Here is a 27,751-nt window from a genome sequence, read left to right as displayed (position 1 = left end):
GAGTCGGGCCGCGGAGGCAGTTGGAGGAGTGTGTGGGTTCTCCTGCCCGGCAGCCGCGGAGCGCCCGCAGCTAGTCCGTCCCGGTCGCCGCGTCCCGCGTGGTGCAGGCTGCCCCGCTGAGCGGCGGCGGGAGCTGACGGACGCACCTCCCGGCACGCCAGGCTCGACGCTTCCCTTAGCCCGCACTTCCTCCTGCTGCAGCGCGGTGCCGGCTGGGCGGGCGGGATGGCGGCCCGAGGGAGCTGCCGGGCTCCGACGCGACGGCTGCTCTTGCTCCTGCTGCTTCCGCTGCTCTGGGCCCCGGTTGGGGTCCGCGCCGGCCCCGACGAAGACCTGAGCCACCGAAATCAGGAGCCGCCGGCGCCCGCCCAGCAGCTGCAGCCGCAGCCCGCGGCAGTGCAGGGCCTCGAGCCGGCCCGGGCCGAGGTGAGGGCCGCGGCTGGAGGGTACGGGGCGGGCGAGCCAGGAGCCGGCCGCCGGGTACCAGGCTCCGCCGCTGGCGGCGCCGCCCTCTTTCCGAGGCGACTGGGGGAGGGGAGCCGGCCCCTGCTAGCTTCGCTTGGGGTGGGGGGAGGGTGTTCGACTGTTTTTCCCAGGCGCGGCCTGGCCTCGCTTGACTGCTTGGGGGAAGGGAAAGGGAGAGCCCAGCCGGGGGTCCCCAGTGGTCCCCAAGATCCCCGGGATCGACGTGCTTGCTCCGGAGTCAGCGTTGTGCTGATCAGATGTGCCGTACTGGAAAGACTGGAAATACTCATCCGGAGTAGAAAGTTTTTAGCACAGAGCAGCTGGGAGACTTTAGCTTGTCAAAGGGTCATCATCACACATGATCTTCCACATCATTGTGGAAGCAGTCCAGTCGGAGATGCTCACCCAAGCTCAGCTTGGTTCTTTGCCAAATATTGGTCTAGAGATCATGCATTGCTGGCCTCCCTTTTTTAAAAACCATGCTTTGGCTTGAGGGAAGTGGCCCTTAAAGAACGCAGAGACCTGTGTCTGATGGTAGGGTGGGGGATTCTAAAAACTACATTTACGTTCACCACATAGATATAGATTAACCTTTTAATCTATGTTCGTAGAATTTCTCCTTTCTAAGACACTCTTCTCTGTCTTGGGCTCTCTTATTTCCAGTTTTGACTCATACATTCTGGAGTTTTTAGTCTGTCAGTAGGGTCCATTTTGGCATTCAGTTTCCTGCCCCAGTCTATGCCCCCTAATTCACTGAACTCAAAACTCTTAAGAGAATGGCTCTGTTCTGACCTCAGTCATATGACAGGTTGGATATTCACGTTTCTTCATCACCCAGTTCCAGCCAACTTCTAGGTCTTTTAGGGACCCACCACACCCTCCCTCTTTTCTGAAACCGCCGCTTCCAGATCTGAGACCTGGCATGTGCTCTCTTGCCAGTCCCTCTTAAACAAAGGCCTTACAACAGAATTCAAGCTTGAAGCCTGCGGGTCAGAACCCTTCCCATCTTCAAGAGCCAACAGAAACCTCTGGAGCCTTTCCCAAGCTGCTCTTCGGAAGAGATCATTCTCTGAGTAATGGGTGTTTTCATTTCCCCACGGTTCATATTACACTGGCCTTTCCCGGATTTTGTTTTCTATGCAGTTACCGGGAGGTGGGAATGTCTGCGATTCTGAGTTTGCCTTTACACAGCAAGTACTTTCTAAGAATCACCTGCCCAGAGTGTAGTAATCGGTTTTGAGAAATAAGGAAAGATTCTCCTTACTGGAAGTGCTCAGGAAGAAGTTAAATCAATAGCCACCTGTTAGGCGATTTCATTGGTGTGACGTTAAGATTTGGGGAGCTGATTTCAGCCATATGTGGCTGTTAAGCAGGTAGAGCAGGTGACATTTCCTGGTTGTGGATGGGGCGGCCTAGGTTTGGGTGGTTTAATGTCCATTATCCCAGCCAGAGTTAGAAGCCAGATCCTGCTTCTCATCTCCCGGGTGCTCTTAGCAGAGTTTGAAGCCAGGTCCTGCTTCTCATCTTCCGGGTGCTCTTAGCAGTTCTTAGCCTTTTGTTTAATTCTAATGCATTTTAGTTGTTGCTGGATTGTATATTGCTGTAAGCCTTTGATCTTGATGACTTATACCCCCTTGCCTCCTTCCCTTTGAGGGACTTTACTATTTTATCTATTCTTAATACTTGCAGTTCTGACTTGGTTTTTTAAAACTTGTATACATGTTGTCTGCCCTTGCAGCATGTTAATGTCTAGAGAGTGTTGTTATCTTACTCCTCTTGGTCTCTTTCCTAAGACCTTGTATTTTTTTATTTTTGTATTTTATTAGTTGTTGGCTAAGTAATTTTCTAAGAGGAAGATCTAAGATTTTACATTTTAGTTCCTTTCGGGTTTTAAATACCTTTATGGAAGATGTATAAAATGAACTTGAGCAGGAAAAACTATCTTAACAGTATACATCCAGGCTTTTACTTGCTAAAGGGTTTACTAGGTGAAGTTAAGGAAACTCAGCTTCATCCTCTGTTGTGATTTTGTTCATTAATGGACTGGTTTTAACTTAGAAATTGAATTGCAGTAGATTATATAGATGTTAATGCTGGGACCCTTGTAAAGTTTAAAGTGCAAGCGCGCATGCGCACAGTCACACACATATGCACGCATGCTCAGTGTGTGTGTGGGGTCAGGAGTGTTTGAAATCAAGAGTAATAAATTGCCTCTGATTGCAGTACAGATCAGATGGCCCATGTAGAAGTGGGAGTCACTGGCTCTCAGAAGCCAGGGGCTCTAGTTCTTTGGCATAGAGGCATTTGGTGGAGCGGGTTTTCCCTGTCCTGTCTTCTACCTGCACTGCCTCCTCCAACCGTAGATCCGCAGCATCGCTGCCATTCAGATGACTGCATTCATGGTCTGGCTGGTCTGTCCCTACTCTATACATCTTCTGAACCAACTCCAAAACGCTGAGTCGTGAACTTTCTTCTTTGTGTTCATCATTGAGCCTGCTGCCACATACTTGAGCATCAGAAGCCTGCTTTAAAACAGCGCCCCCCACCCCACCCCCCTGGGAGTGAAATAACCAAATGCAAGAGTGCAATTTATGAATGTATAACTTTCTAGGCATTTCATGGTCGCTGTGGTCATTAACAATTTTTAAGGCAGAAATGGTGGCAGGCACAGTTACAGTTAGTTACTGCAGTCCTTTGAGGATGCTGGAGATAATCTTACTGTGTTAAGGTCACAGTCTGTTGGCCTCACTTAAGTGGTCTTATGGATGTCTGACTTTACAGCTAATGGTTGGAGGGAAAGTGCAGACACTCTGGGTTTTGTCTTAATATTTTCATAAGTATTGGTGTTCTTTTCCATTAGGAATTGATGATTTACACTTAGTAGCAAAACTGTCTCATTTTAATTATATTTTTGTATAACTTTTTGCTGTAGCTCAAATATTTCTTACAGTACTAGAATACATTGAAAATTTTCTTCTTTCATGTTTCTTAACTGTTTAATAAAAGTATCACTTGCTTCTGTGTGACATAAATGACCAAAGCACAGTTTAACAACCATATAAGCCAGGATTCATATCTGTTGAGTATCTGGGTTTCAGCTGACTTTGCAACTATATGCAGTAGTAGTTTTAAAAGGATGAGATATTTAAATTTAACCTTTGAGGCCACTGCCTCAAGTTGAGAGTGGACTGGGAAAATCTTGTCTTCATTGGCAGGTGTTTGGGTGGAAGAGACAGCACGAACAAGTGGCTGTATCTTACTGGGAGAAGTGAGCTGGCAGAACTTTCAGACGGGGCTCTTGTGTTGAGTGTTCTTTGTCTTTAGAACCTGGTTAGGAAGAAGCCAGGTGGTGATGTACAGTTGTCCCAGCCCTCAGGAGGTCGAGGAGGAGCAGAGGGGTTCTCTTTGATCATACAGTCATGAACAAATCACAGTTTTTGTGCTCCAGATAGTGACCTAAGTTTGCTCTTATTTTTTCTATTTCTTTCCTGGGCAGAGTATAGATGATAAATATTCTGAAGTTGAAGAAACTGTTCTGGCTGTGTAGCACTGTTGGTAGACCTACAAAAATCTTGTTACCCGTCCTGCCCAGGTTCATGTTTTCACACCACTTCTTGCTGTTCTGTTACATATTTGCTGTGAGAAAACTTCCACAGAATCGTTTGTTTTCCCCATTTTCATTAAACGGCATTCTTCCTCCATACTGTCAGACGCCCAGATTAGCCTCTGCATGGCTGTGACTGACACTTTAGGCTGTGACGACTGTTTCCTATAGTGCCCTCTGCCTGAAATAGTGCTTTGGTACTCCATTTATTTGGTGTTATGTCAGCAAAAGAACTTTATTAAGAAAAATCAGTAATACTAAGTGTGTAATATGCTTCAAATATATAAATACATAGTAGAATGGCAATGTCCGTAAACAAGTTGCTAAATGTTAATAAAAAATAAATTTAAAATATATACTCTTAATAGGAGTCAAATGTAACATTAGTAAAAATAAAAGAATATTTAGATCATCTAATGAAATCATCCAGAAAGACTTAGACATTGCAATGAAAACTTGTAATAAAATGCCTTCATCTGGCCATGGTGGCACACACCTCTATAACCCCTGGATGGAGTTTGGCTCTGTTGGTACATATTGCTCTGTTACAGATCCAGCTGCATAGCAAGATGCTGCTCCTACCCAGTCTCTAATTGGGATCTTTTAGTGCTGGCTTTGTCTGCAGGGCCATTGTTTTAGGTTGCGTAGCTTTTGGCTTTTTGTCATTTGCACACAGTGATATTTCTAAACCTGTTCTGACTCTGTCAGTAGTGTTGAGGCTGAGCTAGTCCTAAGTGTTGTCCCAGATTCCATTATCTCACGTGGTGTCACCTCTTATTTAATAACCTTTTATATATCTTTCTTTATTATACACACACACAAAATCTGAAGGGGTGGAATCAGTTTTTAGCAGCAAGCTTGTTTCCATGCAAGCATCTTCCTGGTTTCATCATGAATAAAAGGAGAATTTAGTAAGTCATGTTTGTGTTCATTAAATTCTACGGTTAGAATTGGTTAGAATACAGTTCTCTCTCTCTTTGTTGTCATTTTCTCGTGAGGATAATGTTATGGTGATGCATACCTATAATCTCAGCACTGGGGAAGCTACAATAAGAGGTTTCAAGTTGAGTGCAGCCTAGCCTATATAGAGAGGCTGGTTCTCCAGTAACCAGTTTCCTTCCTTCCTTCCTTCCTTCCTTCCTTCCTTCCTTCCTTTATTTTATTTTTATTTTTTGATTCTTCATCTAAGACAGCTAAGAAGATGGTTTATTGTACACGAGTTACACTTGGCCACAAGTGAGAACGGAACTAGTCCAGAATGCCATAGGTCCAGGGCAAAGGGCCAGTAGTAATGTTTTGGTTGTCATGAAGGCAGTCAGGTCTCTAGGTGGTCTCTGTGAGCAGATGGCGAGGTTCCAGGGCCACTGAGACTCATACTGACCGTAGCACACAGTCCAACAACTAGTACCAGTGTACTTCAGCGTCCCTTACTTGGGCTCCTTCAGCCTTCCGGGGTGAACAAGCTAGTTTACTTGCGCCTCTGCCTCATCTGCCGTCTCTGGCTCTTCAGCCTGCACATTCGCTTCTTCCTCCACTTTGCTCTCATGGCGCAGGAGTTTCAAGGGAGATGGCCCCAAATGATCAGTTTCTTTTTATTTATTTATTTTAAAATATTTATTTATTATCTATACAATATTCTGTCTGTGTGTATGCCTGAAGGCCAGAAGAGGGCACCAGACCCCATTACAGATGGTTGTGAGCCACCATATGGTTGCCGGGAATTGAACTCAGGACCTTTGGAAGAGCAGGCAATGCTCTTAACCTCTGAGCTATCTCTCCAGCCCATGATCAGTTTCTTAAATGAGGCATTACATGCAGAGTTCTTTGAGTGTGTGTCATATGAGGGTGTGAGCACAGGTGTGCCGTGGTGTGTTTATGGAGGTGACCGGACCAGTGGGTGTTCATCCTGGAGTTCCGCCCTGTTTATGGAGGTGACAGGACCACTGGTGTTCATCCTGGAGTTCCGCCCTGTTTGAGACAGCCAGGGGCTCTTGTTTTATGCTGTGTTTGGCATGCTAGATGTTCTGCAAACTTGTGGGATTATCCTCTTTCTGCTTCCCATCTTGGAGGAACACTGAGGTTCTAGGCCTGTGCTGCAGCCCCTGGCTCTGAGTGGGTTCTGAGATCTAAACTCAAGCCCCAATAGTTTTTTTGTGACGAGTATGAACCAATTCCTCTCCCCAGCTCTCAGCAAAGATTTTTGTTATGTTTAAGTGCAGGATGCTGGTCCTGTGTTTCAAGATGCAATTTGTGTTTCATATATTAAAATACTGGCATAGAGCCCCGTGGCGGTGGCACACATCTTTAATCCCAGCATTTGGGAGGCAGAGTCTGGCGGATCTGTGAATTTGAGGCCAGCCTGGTCTACAGAACGAGTTCCCAGGACATGCTCCAAAGCTATACAGAGAAACCCTGTATTGGGAAAAAAAAAAAAAACAAACAAAAACCCAAACCAAACCTGGCCTAATGGTGTATCAGAAATACTATAAGGAAACCCCCAGTATTTGGTGTCCTGTGGTGGGATGTGTGGCAGAGGAATGGAGTGCCAGAATTGGAACTGCGCTGCCTTCCAGCTGTACCCAGTCATCTCCGTGTTGGCTTCTGCGCTCTTTCTGCCCTTTGGGAACTATGTTGGCATCAAACTCATCCTTTCCAGTGTTGTGAATTGACCTCAGGGTCTTGTGTCTGTTGGGAACTGCTCTACCATTCAGCCACATCCCAGCCCTGCCCACCTTCTGTGCTCCTCTGACCTCTAGTGCTTTCTTCCTTGATTCTCTTATTCTCCCCCTTTCCATTGTTCTTCAGCCCCACTTCCATAGCCAGCTCCTCCTATTCTGAGGAAGGAAGAAGAAATAATTAGGGACCTTTACTAGCACTGCCTGGCCCCATTGGTTTCTGTTCTGCTGTTTAGAGACCACTTCTACTGGACAGTTGGCTGTCAGCTAATCTTTGATCATGGTTCCTGCCATGCCTTTATATCCTTTTGAGACTTACATAAAGAATATAATATGTAAGTAATATATAAAAAGTACTCAGAGCAGCTAGTGTACTCACCTGCCGAGCCTTCTTTCCAGCCTCCACCCCATCATTTTGAAGCCCACTTGTAACCTAGCAAATTAAGTCCAGAGATCTTTTCCTGCTCTCATTTGACATGGCGAGCTACTCTCTTAAAATTTTAAGTCTAACACCATCATGGCAATATGATTGTAGAAAAATGGGTTAAGTCTTTTGTGCCCAGGTTAAATTGCGATCACCGCTTTTATGATTTTTTTGCTTATCAAATGAAATGATGTGAAAATAATCTGAGTTCTTCTTAGTAACTTAGGGACCTACTTAGTCCCTAGTAGTTGCTACACAGTAAACAGCAGCCTTTTTATTTCTGTTTGCTTTCTTTCCTTCTTCTACCCCTACCCCAAAGTAGGTTTTCTAAGCCCTCCCCATACCCCAAGTTCTGCTATAAAGAGATGTTTCACAAGGATTTGACAGTTGTGAAGACTGACCTGACAAGTTAGTTCTCTGTAGATAGGTTATCCAGCTGCGAGCTCCCTGCCCTTTGGGAGAATAAGTGCAGAGTATGTCCTTTCTGGTGGGATCTGCACGAGGCTTGCCACAGCTCACAAAGAACTGATGCCCTGCTGGAGTAGCAGGTCAGGGGACAGTTCTTGGGAGGGACTGGAGGCGGGACTCAGCTGTTGAGAGAAGGTACTGCCCTTGTGAGGACTCAGGTTTGGTTCCCAGCACCCGTGAAGGGTGCTTCAAAGCCGCTTGTGACTTCAGTTCCAAGGGATCCAGCTGCCTTGTCTAGATTCTGTGGGTGCCTGTCCTCACACATGTGCATCTGCTCGCGCACACACGGATACACACACAGTTAAAAATACATTTTTCAAAAAGGTCTTTGAAGTGATGCAAACCTGGGTCATGATGGCAGAAACAGGTACGGAAGGCTGTGTGGGACGAGGTGTCGCTTTGCCTTCTCATACTCTGTGGCTCCACAGACTGGATTCCCACTGACCGGCTGGTTTCTCTGAGTGAAGTTCTGTTGGAACAGCCCTGCTGTTTCATTTCTTAAAGTATTTTACAGCTGCTCTGGAGTTACAGCAGCAGAGTTGAGTAATTCCCACAAAACTATCCAGCCCACAAAGCTGTGAAATACTTGGCTCTTTAAGGAAAAGTGGCTCAGCCATTCTGGTTCTGATTTCCGGCTCTGGAAATGCCCACTGTTTCTTGCGATCTGGGGTGCATTTACCATCATGTACATAACTCCCTTTCTCCCTGTATGTGTTACCTTCATATGTAATACAGATTTCATCTGAAGTATCTTAATAGTTTTTTCAACATTAGTATTTATAGAACATTTTTGTTCATAATCTTGAATTTCTTAAATTACAACTATCTGTGTTTGTTTATGTGAATGTATGTGGACCACATCACACTTGTGGAGGTCAAAGGACAACTTGTTGAAGAAGTTCTTCTTGAAGGTCGCAGGGATGGAACTCAGGTTGGTAGGTTTGGAAGTCAGTGCCCTTACTGCTGATCCATCTTGCCAGCCAGTATATTTTATGTAGCGCTCATAGGTTCCTGTTGATTGGACACTTAGTTACTTTGTCTCTTTGATTTCATTAGTAATATGTTTCCACTACAAAAATGTCAGCTTCCCAGGGTTCCTGGCCTCACCTTTGTGGCTCTCACCCCTTCTGTGGTATATTGTCACTGTATGAATATGGCTAGATTTCAGGGGCCTGGAGTGTAAAGGGCTAAAGGCCTGATAAAGCTTGCTCAAGACATTTTCTTAGCTGGGTTTGAGGAGCCCGGACGAATGGGGCAAAATGAAGAGCACTGGGAAAGGAAGTCTGAGTGACTGAGACTGTAGTTAGCAGAAGCCCCGAAAGTGCTCAGGCTACACTGTCCATGACCGATCCATGAGGAAGAATCAGCACATGGATACCACTTTAAAAGTAGTATGAAAAAATGTTAGAATACTTCATGGCAATTTAAAAATATTGCTTATAAGTTAGTGGTGATTGGGTGCATTGAGTTAAATTGATCTCTCAAATAATTTTACCTGCTTTTACTTTGTATAATGTATAATGAGTAATTTAAACCAGAAAATATAAAAGTACATTATGAGCTAATTTTTTAGCTTGTGGTGTTTTGCACTTAGCACTGCTATTCTGAGTTCTTTGGGAGAAAGGTTTATATTGGGAACTGGTGTGGTTAGCTTAGGAGTATTAAATAGATACAGGTAGGGTTTACATTCTAGGCCTGAAACACTCTTGACAGTGATACTGATTTCTTTTAAGTTTATTTTAAAACTAAGAACAGAGCATAAGATAAAAAATGGAGGTGGGTCACAGCTACTGCAGAGAAACCCCCGCCTCTGCCTCTTCCCTGCCCCTTCACTCTTTCTCTTCTCAGTTGCCCAAGACTCGGCCCATTCTGGCCAGCTGAATAGAAACACTACCTCTACCTCTTTTCAACTGAACCAGCAACATAAACAGAAGCATAGCAACAGTGGCTGAGTAGTGAAGGGACGTGGAGTAGTTGGTCCTGGGAAGGTTGGTGAGCTGGTCCTGTGGTGTGGTCCTGAGGGCTTGTTGTATGCCAGGCGCCACCCCTCCTGAGGACCTCCCTGAAACTACAGTTCTGAGCCATGGCTGCCTTAGTGGGCGGATGACTGAGTCAGGTCATGTTGGTAATGCTTTGGGTGTGAACAGTCTGCTCTAGAGCTGTGGACCTAGACACTACTAACTCAGTGAAGGCTGGCCACACCAACCAGTAGATGTTAATGCATCATTTTCTGATTCAATTAATAGTTCATGTTTTAAGAAATGGAGATTTTCACATAGGAGTCTATTGTATTTGCATAATTCTACCTCTCCCTCTACCCTCTCTGACTGCTGAACCTACCGAGTCCACTTAGTGCTGTTGTCTGCAGTTCTAATACTAACCTGCCATGCACAGGTCAGTGCAGCTTGACCCTCAGCAAAGAGCCCTTTCCGTAGGACAGAGACCATTGCAGAGACTGAACTGGACAGAGAATAAGTGACTGGGTGGCCCCGTGCCAAATGGGACATCTGCAATACTTGATTCTTAAAAATCCTGTTGTCTTCACAGCATCCTGATCCTTCAGTTTTGGCCATCCAGGACTGACTTAATAAACTTTTAGTCTTCTGTGTAGAAAAGTTTTGAGAATATGGAGGATTGTGTTTGTTTTACTTTGTTTCATTTTAATTTTTTATTATTTTTATGCATCTATGTATGTGTGTACCTACATACATCTGTGTGTGTGTGGACATGCACATATGCATAGAGGTCAGAAGGTAGCTTGGAGGAGTTGGTTTTCTCCTTCCACCCTGAGTCTTGGGCGTTAAACTTAGGTAGTCAGATTGGCCACAAGGACCTTTACTCACTAAGCCATATGCCGGACTCGCCCTTAAAAGTATTTTTTTTTTAAATATTTATTTATTTACTTATTATGTATACAATATTCTGTTTGTGTGTATGCCTGCAGGCCAGAAGAGGGCACCAGACCTCATTACAGATGGTTGTGAGCCACCATGTGGTTGCTGGGAATTGAACTCAGGACCTTTGGAAGAGCAGGCAATGCTCTTAACCTCTGTGCCATCTCTCCAGCCCCCTTAAAAGTATTATGAGAGAGTGAATGTATGCCCCATTCGTGCCTGTGGAAGCCGGAAGAGGGTGTCTGATCCCTTGAGTTGATTTGAGATGCCTTGTGTAGATGTTGAGGACCAAACTTGAGTCCTCTCGCAGAGTATTGAGCCATCTCTCCAGCCAGCTCCCCCTTTAGTGTATTCTCTAGGCAAACTTGATTCTTTATTTCATAGGAGAACAGACTAAATAACCTGGCCAAGGACTTAAGTTTTAGAAAGCCATGAAAATATGAAGCGCTTATCTCTACTGTTATTTGATTTAAAATGCAAAATTTTCTCTTTTTTGAGCTTTAGAGCCAATGATCTTAAGTGCTGTATATTACTCCTGAAATTTTTTTTGGACTTAAGATCCTGAAGTTTTGTGAAGTCTTTTTATATAAAAAAATCTAGCTATGTGGTGGTTGGTGCTTGTAATTAACCCCAGGACTTAGGAGGATGATGATGCAACAAGATGGTGACTTCCAGACTCTGTCTCATAAGGAGGGTAGTGTGGGGAAGAAGGGTGGGGTTCCAGCAGGAAAGTTATGTGTTTGGGACGTCCTAGTTGAAGTGCCTATGTCTCCTGGAAAGCTTCATGCTCACAGACTATTTATTGGGCCAGGTATAAGCTTATTTTAAAGGAGTGTAACTAGAACTAAGGTGCTGAAGGAGAGAACCTGTAGCACGGTGCTTGCTGACTGCGGGGACCACAGAGGGTTTCCTTGTTTTGGCTCAGAGGTCTCCCCTAGTCTGCGCCACTCTTACAGTCTAATGTTCCCTGTAGCAGCTGAAGTCAAATTTATGTCATTCATTGAGGAATAGTGTACACAATAACAGTGGAAAATGTTACATATAGCATAGCTAGAGCCACATGAAAACTTTCCCAGTTACTGAAACCGAGACACACTGTCCTTCCTGGTATTCATCTGATTACCTTAGCGTCTCAGTAGCAAGTCAGGAACTAACAGTATTAGATTTCACATCTGTGCTGGCTGCATAAAACCCCTGCTCTGTAACCATCCTTTACAGGTTTTCTCTTCACCCTCCCTTCCTTTTTTCCTTTTTTATGATCTCTTAAAACAGAACAGGGGCTGGAAAGATGGCTCAGAGGTTAAGAGCATTGCCTGCTCTTCCAAAGGTCCTGAGTTCAATTTCCAGCAACCATGTGGTGACTCACAACCATCTGTAATGAGGTCTGGTGCCCTCTTCTGGCCTTCAGACATACACACAGACAGAATATTGTATACATAATAAATAAATAAATAAATAAATAAATAAAAGCAAGCAAACAAACTGAACAAGCAGAGTTTGCCTCTTCTTGCTTGCTAGGCCCTGGGTTTCGAATCTCTCCATTTCTGATGACCTTCAGACAGAAGTCAGTGCCTTCTTAAAGGGCAGGGCTTTGGAACTTTCTAGCCAACTTTGGGGAAGGCCAATGAAGTTTCTCATACTGTTAGGTTGTTATCCACCAAGACTGCTCTGTTTTTTTTTTTTTTATCAGATAACCTTCCAGGATATTTTTAGAGTTCATCACAGGACCATCTACACATCCAGCTATATTAAACCTCATCTTAGCTGCAGCCAGCTCTGACTGTAGCCTTTGAGAGCTTCCTGTATCCCGTATAGGCCTTTACAGTGTTAGTGATAGGTCTTGTCAGCCTCATGTCAGAGAATGTTTGATAAACACCTGAGTCTTCACCTGAATTACTAGTGAGAACTTGAACGAGACAGCAGTGAATTGGCTCTAACACTTACTTAGAAAATAAGGTAATTACGGTGTCAAGACATAATGTACTCTTCTAAATTGATCTGTATAGAGAGCTGAATTATGGGCTACTGCTATCACTAATGACATTCAGAATTTTAAAGCAATAAATTAGTGCAATGGCTATGACAAAAAATAATTCTCATTTAAGAGAATGACAGTTAAATGACTTAAACATTTTCTTGTTTGTTTTTTTTTTCTTTAATTTTCAGAAAGGACTTACACCAGCCGCCCCAGTTCATACCAACAGAGAAGATGCAGCCACCCAGACGAATCTGGGATTTATCCATGCATTTGTCGCTGCCATATCAGTCATCATAGTGTCTGAACTCGGCGACAAGACATTTTTCATAGCAGCCATCATGGCGATGCGTTATAACCGGCTGACTGTGCTGGCTGGTGCCATGCTTGCCTTGGCCTTGATGACATGCTTGTCGGGTAAGGGTGCTTTCCTAGGGAACATGATATGTGTCTTGTATCACCCAGTTACATTGAAATCTGCTTATCCCCAGACTTTAGTAAACAACAAATGAGCAAATGGTTTCAGGATATACATTATTAAAACCTAGATTTTACTTCTTAAATGGAAGTTTTAGCTATTCAGAGCCAAGATACATACTCCTGTCATTTATTCACTGGTGGCTTTTGCCCTTAATTTTTATGTATTCATTCATTTATTTTACAGTTTTCTCTGTAACAGCTCTAACTGTCCTGGAGCTTGCTCTGTAGATCAGGTTGGCCTTGTGTTCAGAGAGATCCGCTTGTCTCTGCCTCTCACGTGCTGGGATTAAAGGTGTGCCACCGCAGCCTGGCAATCTTTATTTATTTTTTAAATTGACTTATTCTGTGTGTATGAGTGTTTTGTCTGCATGTGTTTTGCACCATGAGTGTGTCTGGTCCCTGCAGACTTGAGAAAGAGGGTATCAGATGGTAGTGAGCCATCGTGTGGGTGTGAGGAGCCGAACCTGGGTCTGCAAGAGCAACAAGCACTGTTAATCACTCTAGCCTTAATTCTTAATTTTTTAATTGTATTCGAGTTCAGGTTTTTTTTTTTCTTCTGTCCAGATAAGTTCATTTATACTTGTAGTTTTAGAAGTGGGGTTCAAGAGGCCACAGAAAACTGCGTGCTTACTTCCTGAGGCACAGTGGGTGGTAGCACTGAGAAGCAGTCTTCATTTGTTTTTATTAATCTTTTTCTTACCCCGCTTATGGGAAATGAAGCATTCTTTAACCTTCTTGATTATGTTACGGTTCGGTTTACTGCTTTATAGGCTCTAAGATGTTAGACCACAAGAAAGTCAATTTATCACTCAACCGAGCTGTATTTAGTTGCTATGTGAGAGCTACCTCAGGCCACCACAGTGTGTTAGACGATGGTATTTCCCTTTGAGCCACAGCTTGGTTTGAGACTGACTTCCATGGCATACCCTAGTGAATTAAGTTAACTGACCCCTGGATTTTAGCTTCCTCTCTGTGAAGTACAGAAAATAGTTTCTGCCCACCTAGTGGTTTCTGTTCTATTGTGATAAGATAGTTTATTTGGAGGGCTTTGCCATTTGCCTCTTGCTATTATGAAACTAATTTCTTAAAATGTAGAGCAAGGGCCGTCCTTGTGGATTCCTGGGTATTTCTCTAGAGCCAGGTTTCTTGCTAGCCCCATAATGGCTCCCTCAATCAAAATATTTCTTTCCTTGCTCTCATCTCTGCCCTTCCTCCATCTCGACTATCCCATTCCCTCAAATTCTCCTTCTCCTTCCACTTCACCTTTTCTCCCTTTCTCTTCCCCTTCTGCCCTCCCTTCTCCCACCCCTGTGCTTCCAATTTTGTCAGGTGATCTTGTCTATTTCCTCTTTCCAGGTGGATTGATGCATGTTTTTCTTAGGGTTCACCTTGTACTTAGCTTCTCTAGAGTCATGGACTATAGGCTCAGTATTCTTTGCTTTACAGCTAGTATCCACTTATGAGTGAGTGAGTACATACCATGTTCCTCTTTCTGGGTCTGGGTTACTTCATTCAGGAAGATTTTTTTCTAGTTCCATATATTTTTCTGCAAGTTTCAGTATTTCATTGTTTTTTACTGCTGAGTAGTAGTAGTCCATTGTGTAAATGTACCATATTTTCTTTATCCATTCTTCAGTTGAGGGGCATCTAGGTTGTTTCTAGGTTCTGCTATTACAAGTAATACTGCTATGAACATAGTTGAACAAATGTCCTTACAGTATGATTGAGCATCCTTTGGGTATATGCCCAAGAGTGGTATTGCTGGGTCCTGAGGTAGGTTGATTTCTCAATTTTCTGAGAAACCGCCATACTTATTTCCAGAGTGGTTGTACAAGTTTGCATTCCCACCAGCAATGGAGGCGTGTTCCTCTTACTCCACATCCTCTCCAGCATAAGCTATTATTGGTGTTTTTGATCTTAGCCATTCTGACAGATGTAAGATAGTATCTCAGAGTCATTTTATTTGCTTTTCCATTATGGCAAAGGATGTTGAATATTTTTAAGTGTCTTCCAACCATTTGAGATTCTTCTGTTAAGAATTCTCTGTTTAGTTCTATATCCCGTTTTTTATAATGGATTATTTGGAATTTGATGTCTAATTTCTTAAGTTCTTTATATATTTTGGAGATCAGTCCTTTATCTGATGTGGGGTTGGTGAAGATCTTTTCCCATTCAGTAGGCTGCCTTTTTGTCTTACTGACTGTGTCCTTTGCTTTACAGAAACTTCTCAGTTTCCTGAGGTCCTATTTATTTATTGTTGCTCTCAGAGTCTGTGCTACTGGTGTTATATTTAGGGCGTGGTCTCCTGTGCCCATGCATTGAGCTAAGACCCTAAGCAGTAGAGAAGAGGGTGCCTGAACTGGCCTTGCCCTGTAATCATATTGATGAATATCTTAAATGTCACCATAGAACCTTCATCCAGCAACAGATGGAAATAGAGGCAGAGACACGCAGTGGAGTCCAGTTGAAGAGTGGGAGGAGTGAGAATATGAGCAAAGAGGTTAAGACCATAATGGTGACACCCACTGAGACAGTTTACCTGAGCTAATGGGAGCTCACCAACACCAGTCAGATAGGGAAGGAACCAGCATAGGTCAAACTAGTCCCTCTGAATGTAAGTGACAGTTACATGGCTGGGGCTGACTGTGGGGCCACTGACAGTGGCACCAGGATTTATCCTTACTGCTTGTACTGGCTTTTTGGGAACCCATTCTCTTTGGATGAATAAATTGTTCAGCCTAGATATAATGGGGAGGGTCTTGGACGTGCCCCAAAGCAGTGTGCCTTAGTCTCTCTGAGGAGTGGATGGGAACTGGGGTGGGACATAAGGTGGAGGGAATGGGTGAAGGGGAAGAAAAGGGAACTGGGATTGGTACATAAAATGAAAAAGGATAGTTTGTTTTCTTTTTTAAAAAAATAATACTTAAGAAAAAATGTAGAGCAAGGTTTATTTCTGATTCTCTGATGCCTTGATTCTTAATTAAAACTTGTGTTTTTATAAACACAGTATTTTAGATATTTAGAATAATTTGAATACTGTTTACAATTTGAAAATTAGTATAGGTATTAGTATTTTATAGCAGCAATAGGTTTTTTTCTTCAGAAGTAACGTATCACAGAAGAGGGGGTTGGGGGTTAAAGGATGTAAGAGCCTGAGGTCAGGGAAGACTAGAGTGGACATGACGGATCACTGCACTCTGGACATGACGGAGCACTGCACGCATGGACATGACGCAGCACTGCACGCATGGACATGACGGAGCACTGCACGCATGGACATGACGGAGCACTGCACGCATGGACATGACGCAGCACTGCACGCATGGACATGACGGAGCACTGCACGCATGGACATGACGCAGCACTGCACGCATGGACATGACGCAGCACTGCACGCATGGACATGACGGAGCACTGCACGCATGGACATGACGGAGCACTGCACGCATGGACATGACGAAGCACTGCACGCATGGACATGACGAAGCACTGCACGCATGGACATGACGAAGCACTGCACACATTATGCACGCATGGACATGACGCAGCACTGCACGCATGGACATGATGGAGCACTGCACGCATGGACATGACGAAGCACTGCACGCATGGACATGACGAAGCACTGCACGCATTATGCACGCATGGACATGACGCAGCACTGCACGCATGGACATGATGGAGCACTGCACGCATGGACATGATGGAGCACTGCACGCATGGACATGACGAAGCACTGCACGCATTATGTATGCATGGACATGACGGAGCACTGCACACTGGACATGACAGAGCACTGCACACTGAACATGACGGAGCACTATACACATGGACTCATAGCAGCTGTCACTCTTGGCACAAGAGTAGGCCTGTCTGCACTGTAGCTTGAGTAAACCAGGAAGGAGTTCAGGAGCCCCACCCTAGACTCTGAAACTGGACAGCTGATGGCTTCTTAGGGAGGCAGAGGCAGTTTTCTTTTTGATTGTGGCCATGGTAAGTCAACCATTCTCCAGTGAAGGGCTTCATATCCAGGAGTATATGATCTTGATTAGTTCTTTAACTTAAAAAAACAAAAAGGAAAAAGAAAGAGGACACGAAGTCAGGGGTATAGAGAGGATGGGAGTGGACCTGGGAGGAGTTAGTGGTGAATATGATCTCATATATTCTATATGAAGTAATATTAATTGTAGGAAGTAGAGTTGAACTTGGCCACACTTGGGATGTTCTGAGTGCCGTCAGTTGTATATTGACAATGCTAGCAGCGTCATTTCTGTGTCTTTATGCACCGTTCTATGCTGCAGAATGCAGTTCCATCCATTCTCCAGCTCTTATGTGTGCTTAATCCTTTCCCTCCGCTGGGTATCTTCCCTAAGCCTCTCCTACCTCCTGCTGCCTATGGGGGCTGCCTGATGGCTCTGCTCTCTCTATCGAGTCCTCCCGTCTGTGGGGCTGCCCGATGGCTCTGCTGTCTCTATCGGGTCCTCCCGTCTGTGGGACTGCCCGGTGGCTCTGCTGTCTCTATCGGGTCCTCCCGTCTGTGGGGCTGCCCGGTGGCTCTGCTCTCTATGGGGACCTAAGCATCTTTTTTTTTTTTTGATTTTTCGAGACAGGGTTTCTCCGTAGCTTTTGGTTCCTGTCCTGGAACTAGCTCTTGTAGACCAGGCTGGCCTCGAACTCACAGAGATCCGCCTGCCTCTGCCTCCTGAGTGCTGGGATTAAAGGCGTGCGCCACCACCGCCCTGCTAAGCATCTTTTTTTGTACTTCATCTGATTTTACCTAAAATAGATTAATTTTTCCAAACTTAAATTTCAGGAGTTGCAAAGCTGTTATTTCTGGTATATTGTATACAGCAAAGCAATTACGGTATTGTAAAATATGCGCAGTGCAGTCCTGGAGAGATGGCTCAGTGGGTGAGAGCACTGCTGTGTAAGCATGAGGACCTGAGTTTAATTCCTAACATAAAAAGCCAGGTACGTCTGCCTGCCTGTGCCTGTAACCCAAGCTTTGTGGAGTAGAGACAGTAAAACTGTTGAGCCTCAGGGTCAGTGAGAGAGCCCCCATGTCTTCCTGTGGCCTCTCTGTGCACATAACTTCATACTCACACACACACACACACACACACACACACCCCAAAAATATTAACCATATAAAAAATTAAAGTAATAAAACCTGAGGCTGGAGAGAAAGTCGAGCAGCTGAGAGCTCTGGCCGCCCTTGCAGAGACCCAGGCTTGGCTCCCAGCACCCAGAGCCTCCTCACTGCCACCCTGACTACAGTTCCAGGGCGTCATCAGTACCCTCTGCTGACCACCTCAGGTGCCAGCCGTGCATGCAGGCCAAACACTCATCAAACAAATACATAGATAAATAACCAAAGAGATCTACCCAGTGGCATCTTAAATGCTATTTGTTTCCTGTGTGCTGTGGAGGAGACATGTAAAGAGTTGGAAGTCTGTGGGAAGTGTCTTCCTGTGTCACTTCCTCATCGGACTCTCCTCTCATAACTGAAAGCCTTCATCTTCAGACCTCTGGTGTGCTAACACAGTTGTTCTGAAACTGCTGTTAACTTGACTACAGGGCAGGCGCTAAAGCACCCCGTAGTGCTGTGTATGTGCTTCTCGGTTCCGGGCCTCCAGAAGACAGTGTATAGGTCTTGGACGGATGTGGGTTTCTAGGCCCGCACTGGATTTGAGAATGTTGTATCTGGGGAGAAAAGAAGAATTAAGTTTGGAAGATTTCAAAGGGTCTTCTACATTTTATTTCAGCACTTAATATTTTTTATGGAAGTAGTTTTATTTTCCTATTCTGTCTTGTATGCCTGTGCTTGTTGAGTGTGGATATCTGCACAGTACATGTATGGAGGTAAGGGAACAGTCTAGAGTGATTTTGGTCCTCGCCTTCTGCCTATGTTCACAGCTGTGTATACGAGTTTAGCTGGCCCATGAGCTCCTGGAGCCTCTCCTGCTTCTGACTCCCATTTCCCGTTGCCCCATGTGAGCACTGAGATGACAGATGTATGCTGCTGTGTCTGGCTCTATGTGGGTTCTGGGGATTTGAACTCAGGTCCTCATGCTTTCACAATAAATGATTTACCCATTTTAAGTAATTTTATATGTAAAGCTGCACAGATGAGAGGGTGCAGTGAACACTGGTGTAGTGCTCTTGCTCAGGTGCACTGACTGTTAGCATCTTACCCTGTTGCTTTAGCATTTGTGGCCAATCTGTGTAAATAACCTGGGCATGTTTATATACTTTCTGTATCTTTAGGCAAATAGAATGTACTTAGACATACTACACATAGTACTTTTTTTTTTTAACTTTTACTGATTTTTTTTTGTGGATTTCACATCATGCATTCCGATCCCACTTATCTCCCTGTCCTGTTGCATCCACTCTCTGCCCTTGCAATCTCCCTCCAAAATAAAACCAAATTTGAAAGGAAAAAAAAGAAGGCCTGCCGAGTCCCGCAGTTTACCCTTTAATTCACTCATCTTTACTTGCAAGTGTTCATTGCCGCGAGTCATTGGTCTGGCTCAGTTATACTGCTGGGCTCTCACTGGGCTCCGCTACACTGCTGGGCTCTCACTGGGGCTCCTCTACACTGCTGGGCTCTCACTGGGCTCCGCTACACTGCTGGGCTCTCACTGGGGCTCCTCTACACTGCTGGGCTCTCACTGGGGCTCTGCTACCCTGCTGGGCTCTCACTGGGGCTCCTCTACACTGCTGGGCTCTCACTGGGGCTCCTCTACACTGCTGGGCTCTCACTGGGGCTCCTCTACACTGCTGGGCTCTCACTGGGCTCCTCTACACTGCTGGGCTCTCACTGGGGCTCCTCTACACTGCTGGGCTCTCACTGGGGCTCTGCTACCCTGCTGGGCTCTCACTGGGGCTCTGCTACCCTGCTGGGCTCTCACTGGGGCTCCTCTACACTGCTGGGCTCTCACTGGGGCTCCTCTACACTGCTGGGCTCTCACTGGGCTCCTCTACACTGCTGGGCTCTCACTGGGGCTCCTCTACACTGCTGGGCTCTCACTGGGGCTCTGCTACACTGCTGGGCTCTCACTGGGGCTCCTCTACACTGCTGGGCTCTCACTGGGCTCCTCTACACTGCTGGGCTCTCACTGGGGCTCCTCTACACTGCTGGGCTCTCACTGGGGCTCTGCTACCCTGCTGGGCTCTCACTGGGGCTCTGCTACCCTGCTGGGCTCTCACTGGGGCTCTGCTACCCTGCTGGGCTCTCACTGGGGCTCTGCTACCCTGCTGGGCTCTCACTGGGCTCTGCTACCCTGCTGGGCTCTCACTGGGGCTCCTCTACACTGCTGGGCTCTCACTGGGGCTCTGCTACCCTGCTGGGCTCTCACTGGGGCTCTGCTACCCTGCTGGGCTCTCACTGGGGCTCTGCTACCCTGCTGGGCTCTCACTGGGGCTCCTCTACACTGCTGGGCTCTCACTGGGGCTCTGCTACCCTGCTGGGCTCTCACTGGGGCTCTGCTACCCTGCTGGGCTCTCACTGGGGCTCCTCTACACTTCTGGGCTCTCACTGGGCTCTGCTACCCTGCTGGGCTCTCACTGGGGCTCCTCTACACTGCTGGGCTCTCACTGGGGCTCCTCTTGGACATTCTGTTGTCCTGTGTCATGGAGATCCTGCTGTTTTGGGTCTGTAGGTTCGTCCCCTCCATATGTTCCAATGGTTCACAGATGAGGTGGATGTTGGGGTGAGCCAACACATAGCCCTGGTTCTGGATCTGGGTTGAGAGCTGGGTTGGTCAGCCTGGCCAGTCTGCCAGCTTTCCCTCATGGTCACTGTCCGTACGATCTGAACTGTCGTGGCTAGCTCACCAGTGCAGCCTGCAGCAAGGAGCAGGGTCAGTGCTGCCCTCAGATTCAGGTCTTCTTCACACTACTGTTTTGCATAGGCAAGGTGCAGGCCCCTCTCTCCCAATTGCTGTTGGGGACACAGGGTGTGTGGTGGGGGAAGCCCATACCCTGTGTTTTTTCCTCTTTCATGGGGGATGTTTGCACATGGTTAAACTCAAGTTCATCTTCTTAGCCAGAAGCCCATGAGTGTCCCTGTGTCCTCAGAAGAGTATCTCATGGAAGCACATGGCATCCATTTTTTTTTTCCTCAGTGACATTGTAGTTTGACTTGTCCAGTTCAGGATTTCTTTTCTTAGTGTTCTCTTGGAGCTAATATCCAGCCTGTGGGGACACACTGTAACAATTTATAACTTGTTCTTTACTGACATTTCCCCAGAGATGTAGTATAATTCTCGCATGTTTTCCCTTAATGCTTTCAGAATGGTAGCTTAACTCTGGCTTCTGTTCTCCACGAGTGAGCTCGGCCTTGCGCTCCTTCCTCCCACTCTTATGCTCATGCACCTTCTCCAGGTGTTCATTGACCACATTGTCCAGGCTGGCCTGTGGGAGCCTATCTAGCTGCTGTCTTTGTTCTGGGGCAGCTTCTTGCCCTTCCTTACCTTGTAGGAATACCAGGTGCATCTTGTGCTTGGGTCAGCCTCTTCTCGGACATTCCCCAGGAATGCTTTGTTACCAAAACGTCTGTTTCTTTGCCCTTTCAGTAGGCAAAGGATAGAAAATATATGTCATATTGGTATTTCTACACATACCTATAAGGAATTTTTAGTATTTCATAAGATATGCTAAATTTACATAGTTAAAAAGGAACAGTGTGAATTGTGCTATAAGAGAATTGTCATGCCGGACGATGGTGGCGCACGCCTTTAATCCCAGCACTTGGGAGGCAGAGGCAGGCGGATCTCTTTGAGTTCGAGACCAGCCTGGGCTACAAGAGCTAGTTCCAGGACAGGCTTCAAAGCTACAGAGAAACCCTGTCTCGAAAAACCAAAAACCAAAAAAAAAAAAAAAAAAAAAAAAAAAGAATTGTCATGATTCTTGATCTTTTAAAGATCCGTGACAAAGAGGCACCTATTTATAGAGTGGTATGTGGCTTCCAGTTTATAAAATCTTGAACTTCTTGAAGGACATCAGTCCACCTGGCTCAAGTACTGTGCCCAGCACAGATGTAAGTGGGAAGCCAGCCTCTAGTTGAGCATGACTGGAGAGGAGGTCAACATCTTAAAGGTCCCTGTGGCAGATGTGGGCGTCATGGAAAGCCAGTGAGCTTTGACATTCTCAAAACTCAGTTCTGGAAAGAAAGAAGCAGAAGTATTACATAGCTGATGTGTCTAATGTGAACCAGCTCTCCTTCAACAAAGTACGTTACAATTTCTTTGAGTTTACCTGCTGTGGAAGACACCTAACACTGTTGGCATTTCCTTACAGTTTTGTTCGGCTATGCCACAACAGTCATCCCCAGGGTGTATACCTACTATGTTTCAACTGCACTCTTTGCCATTTTTGGCATTAGAATGCTTCGGGAAGGTTTGAAGATGAGCCCAGATGAGGGTCAGGAGGAGCTGGAAGAAGTTCAGGCAGAGTTAAAGAAGAAGGATGAAGAAGTAAGTTGTCACTGGTACATGCCAAAGGCACTCGGGACACAGCCCTGCTTTATGTGTGGGTGAACTTGATTAGTTTCCACTCCTAGAACTTGGCTTTGATGTGCTTTTAGGTTACTGTGAATGTGGCAGGGAGGAAAATGCTTTAGGCTGATGGCCAGTGTCTGGGTTCTGGGAACTGTTAGTTCTACGTGTTTCTTATGCATCTGCATACTGTTTGGTTTTGTTGGAGTGGGAAAGCTGATATACCATGTGAGGTTGGTGGCTAAGGGGCAGTCAGGATGCAGAGTATATTTTCTTTAGTGAATGTCTGTGCAATTAAATGCATTGAAAGGGTTGAGTGACTTTATGTTATTTGGATATAATTACTAGGGTTAATGGTAATTTTTATTTGTTTCAGTTTCAACGAACCAAACTCTTAAATGGACCAGATGTTGAAAGTGGTACAAGCACAACAATACCTCAGAAGAAGTGGTTGCATTTTATTTCACCCATTTTTGTTCAAGCTCTCACTTTAACATTCTTGGCAGAATGGGGAGATCGCTCTCAACTCACTACCATTGTTCTGGCAGCTAGAGAGGTGAGTAGTGTTTGATTGCTTCTGTATCAAGACCACAGTTCACACTGTTCCACACCAGTGGGCAAGTAGGCCACAGGCTGACTACCCATGCTGAAAGTTGGACACATCTGTTCATTTTATGACCTGGAATTAGCCTTCCAAACTTTCTCCATGTCTGTACGTCTTGAACTCAAATTTAATTGTTCTTTTCTTTTTATCTTGCTGGGTCTGTCCCCTGTGTTTTGCCAAAATAAAGCTGTGGCAGTTGTCTTTGTTGCCTGGCTCTCCCTTCGTGTCTTCTCTATATGCTCATTGGGAATATAAATTAGTATATCACTTGCTTGTAATCCCAGCACTGGGGAGTCTGGCAAAGATGATCTTGAATTCAGGTCAGCCTGGGCTACATACTGAGACTGTCTTAAAACAACAAAATTTTTAATAGCAAAACTTGATGTAACAGAGGGGAACTCGCTTACTTGTTCATACATTTTTGAGCAGCTCTTTGATTAATCATTTTTCAACATCACTTTAATGACTCAGAAGTTTTCTGAAGCACATTTGCCTGTGAGTTTACACTGACCCAAGGAGGGTTACTTCTGAAATTGAGAGGAAGGAACACATAGGATCTAGGACATCAGAATGCTCGCAGTGCTCATCTTGGGACGCTGCAGACTGTCTGCAGAGCATTTCTGTCCCCTCAGCTCTAGAAGCCGATGACTGCAGTGCAGTTAGAAGACACCTTCCAACCCTTCACTCGCGAGGTGGGGTGGCTCGAGTCAGGACCAGAAGGCAGCCTGTCTTCTGCGGGTGCCCTTGGGCACACATATTTTAAAGACCTATCAGTTTGCTACTGGGAGGAGGGAGGATGTTTGATGTCATCTTCTATGAGATGCCAGTTTCTGTTCACAGATGCTGATGTCCTGGGGAGCTGCATGCTCTTGATCTTAAGTTTGTATCAGTTATATTATTTTACACTGAAACATTTAAATCCTGGGAATGTCTCTCTGAAAGATCACATTCCTAGGGGGCATACACCTTTAATCCTAGCACTCAGGAGGCAAAGGCAGGAATCTTGGTGGTTCAAGGCCAGCCGGTTCTACAAAGAGAATTCCAGGACAGCCAGAGCTGTAACACAAACCTGTCTCAAAAAAAACAAAAATGTTCCTTACCATAGTCCTCCAGCTTAAAATAGAAAGCATTTCCAGGCCAGGACTGAGATTACACGGAAAGAAGCCTAAGAATGCTTTATTTAGAGATGGGAAAGGATCTCTTATTATTTGATTCTCATAAAACAACCTTTTAAAATGCTCCTTAATGGCTATGTCCTGCCTCCTCTTGGATGTCAGAATTGGGCCTTGAAAATGAGCTGTGGTGGAAGCTCTGCGGGTCAGCTGGTACCTGCAGTTACCACTGTGTGGGATACATAGGGTGTTTAGCAGCTCCCAACACAGCACTCCATGTCAGCACTACTCTCCGTCTCTGTGTAAATCATGTGGCTTGGCTTTTAAAGGAGCATTTTTTCAGTCTTTGTTAAAATGACTTTATTTAACCCACTGATCTTTTTTTTTTTAAGTACCATTTTATTTTCACATGGAATGAGGCAGTTGTCTGGGGTAGCAGTTTGGTGGTAGTGCGTTCTCTGGTCCATGTCAGGCTGTCTGAGTCCTGACTATACATGCTACCTTCTCACTCCCAGCAGCTGGCTGCTGACCTGTTGCTCAGCTTTCTTCACCCCCAGCAACCACAGTGCAGTCTTGGACCCCACCTGATGCCTTCATGGCGCCCACCTTCTCACCTTTCTCCTAGCTGAGTTTTTGGAGCATTTTTGCATTACTCCCTCCACTGTCTTTAGGGTCCTCCTGTCGCTTACCTCACTGGATTTCCAGAGTTCGGGAGCATGGTTATGGTTGGTTAAGAGGACCACTCTACCACCACCCAACTGCTCACCTCACAGGGTGGGAGGTTAATCTGTTATCAACTTGAGATCTTAGAGTCACCTGAGAATTATGTTGACTAGATTAGGGTGAAAGATCCTACTTGGGGGTGGAGGCACCATTCCCTGGTTTAGGAATGAGGAAGTGAGTTGGACACAAGCATTCATCACTGCTTCTTAATTGTGGATACTAGTGACCACTGCCTCAAGTTCTTGCTTTCTTACCGTCTACCACGATGAACTGTTCTCTTGAGCTGTGAACCCAAATAAACTCACCATCCTTAAGTTGCCTTTCCCAGTTTATCGGACATCACAGATGTTCACCTGTTGAGGCCAATTACTGGGTAGTTTTCATCCTGTTAATTACATCATGGTCAACTTGTCCATACTTTTTTCCTATGAGTTTTTCTGTGCTCCCTCAGGTGATGTTATTATCAAATTTGGCCTTTTTTATAAAGGACAATTGCTTTAGCTAACCAACGCTGACCTTGAACCTCAGGCAGTCCTCTTACCTGAGCCTCCCTTGAATTGAGATTACAAGTGTGCTGTGCCTAGCTTTCAGCTGAATACACCCTACTTTTCACTTGCCAGCTCCCATAATTCATTCCTCTGCTCCTTTAAAAACATATTTAATGTATTGTGAGCCTGTGTATGACAACGTGTATGTGGGTGCTTGTAGAAGCCAGAAGAGGGCACTGAATTCCCTGGAAACCGAGTTACAGGCAGTAGTGTGCCTGCCACCCGACATAATAAAAAAGAATTCTGGTCCTCAAGAAGAGCAACGAATATTACTAACTGCTGAACTGTCCTCCAGTCTTATCACACCAGTGTTACCATGTCTATTCAGTTACTAGTTGTCACACCTGATGCCTTCGTGGCATCCATGTGCGTTTCCACTCACCTGCTTTTCTCGTCTTCGTCTCCTGCCCCAGTCGAGGCATCACTGTTTCTCCTTTGAAAGCAGAAACCCACTTGTGTTAAAACCAGTCAGTATCTCAAGACAGGGAAGTGTTCATAGGGATCCCTTGTAGCTAGGGACTGAACCTTGGCCTCTGAAACAGAAGTCAGGTGCCAGCCTACACTCCATCCCTGGCTCTCAGCCTTCCTGACATACTCCGCAGGCCTCCTCCAGTGCTCTATTGTTCCTCTTCCCCGAGAGATACATGGGGTTCTTACTTATTCTCCTGGGCTGTCTTTTCTGGGGGCTTTCACTGCTCCCCCAATTTGCTACCTTCTAGCTCATTCTGGTATTTATTCCTTACTTTGAGCTAAATCCACAAAGGCAGGATTTCTGCTCTCAGGAACACAACAATATTGTACCATACAGGATTTCAGTATTCAGATCTAGCCTTGTATTGTCCACATTCCTTGAAGCAGCGATTTTCTGTTTCATAAAGTTAGAGCGTATCTGGACTTTTCTAAGTGTTTATGATGCTATGTGGTTCATGATCCATTTTCAGTTCTACTTAATACTGATGTTTCTCAAACAGCATCTCCAACTTAAATTAACACTAGCTCCATCTGCTTCCAGGATCCCTATGGTGTAGCAGTGGGTGGAACAGTGGGACACTGTTTATGCACTGGATTGGCAGTAATTGGAGGAAGGATGATAGCACAAAAAATATCTGTTAGAACAGGTAAGGTCTCTTTAATTAAAATGCAAACGTGTTCTAATGCTTGAAAATCAGACATAACAGAAATGGCATGCTAGCTTTGCTCATCTCTCTAGAGACCACCTGGTCTTCATGCTCATCACTTAGACCTGTGTGTACATTACCTGCTTCTGCAAACTGACTTTTCTCATGTATACAAATTAGTTAAATTACAAATTTACCAAAACATGGCCAAACTCAGCTTCTAAGCCAGTGAAAAACCCACTGGCCTGAAGTATGTTTATGATAGGCAGGTCCTGTGTGAGACTTGACCATCTGCAACCTTTTGTTGTTTTTTTTCAAGATAGGGTTCCCCTCTAACAGCCCTAGCTGTCCTGGAACTAGCTCTTGTAGTCCAGGCTGGCCTTGAACTCACAGAGGTTGGCCTGCCTCTACTCCCGAGTGCTAGGATTAAAAGCATGTGCCACCACCGCCCAGCTCCACCATTTTCAGCCTTTGAAGGCGGTTTGGGGTCTGACGCTTGTGGGCATCATCTGTCAGGCTTGGCAACAGCACCTTTATATGCTAAGCCATCCTACTGCCCTGATTTATACAACTGCTGCTTGCCAACACTTTCACTTAATTCTTGCTCTAAGTAGTGTGCGAAGAAAGTTCTGCTTGTCAGGTAAGAATGAGAATCAGGAATGCTGGGCCACTGACAGTTTAGTCGTGTGAGAGTGGAGAACAAACGGTTTGTTAGCAGTGTCACGGTGGAAGACATGCCGCCTCACTCACCTCTCTCTCTTTTCCAGTGACAATCATAGGAGGCATCGTTTTCCTGGCGTTTGCATTTTCTGCACTATTTATAAGTCCAGACTCTGGTTTTTAAAAAGCTCTTCATGTGTACTCAGCTTAAGATATACAACTTTCTGTACATAGTGTACATTACAACTAAAAGTAATGGAAAACACTGTATTTTGTAGTATTAATTTGTAAGTTTGACCCATTTAATGAAGTATTATGTCCAAAAGAGATAATCATTGATTCTAGTTGTAAAGAATTTAGAAGTCTGACTTCTAAGTGTGGGTTTTTTCTCCAGCCTAATTATGTTAACACCTCAGCCCTTAGGTCTGTTCTGCTACGTGTGTCCACTTGAGGTTTTTTGCAGCATGACCCTTTTATAAATACAATTTCTCCTTGGACACT

The 27,751-nt window shown here is 45.2% G+C and overlaps 1 protein-coding gene across 1 annotated transcript; it reads left to right on the top strand.

Annotated features, from left to right (window-relative positions):
• On the top strand, nt 1-27,751 carry Tmem165 (transmembrane protein 165). The gene is made up of 6 exons (XM_041671290.1): nt 1-426; nt 12,697-12,922; nt 22,289-22,464; nt 22,862-23,041; nt 26,485-26,590; nt 27,358-27,751. The coding sequence occupies exons 1-6, from the start codon at nt 226-228 to the stop codon at nt 27,432-27,434; spliced, it is 966 nt and encodes a 321-aa protein (XP_041527224.1). The 5' UTR covers nt 1-225; the 3' UTR covers nt 27,435-27,751.

Source organism: Microtus oregoni, unplaced genomic scaffold (assembly GCF_018167655.1).
Source record: "Microtus oregoni isolate MIOR12 unplaced genomic scaffold, Mior012 000021F_ref0000039, whole genome shotgun sequence".
Lineage (NCBI taxonomy): Eukaryota > Metazoa > Chordata > Mammalia > Rodentia > Cricetidae > Microtus > Microtus oregoni.
The sequence above is the reverse complement of the archived record's forward strand: the minus strand, read 5'-3'. Positions and strand labels throughout refer to the sequence as shown.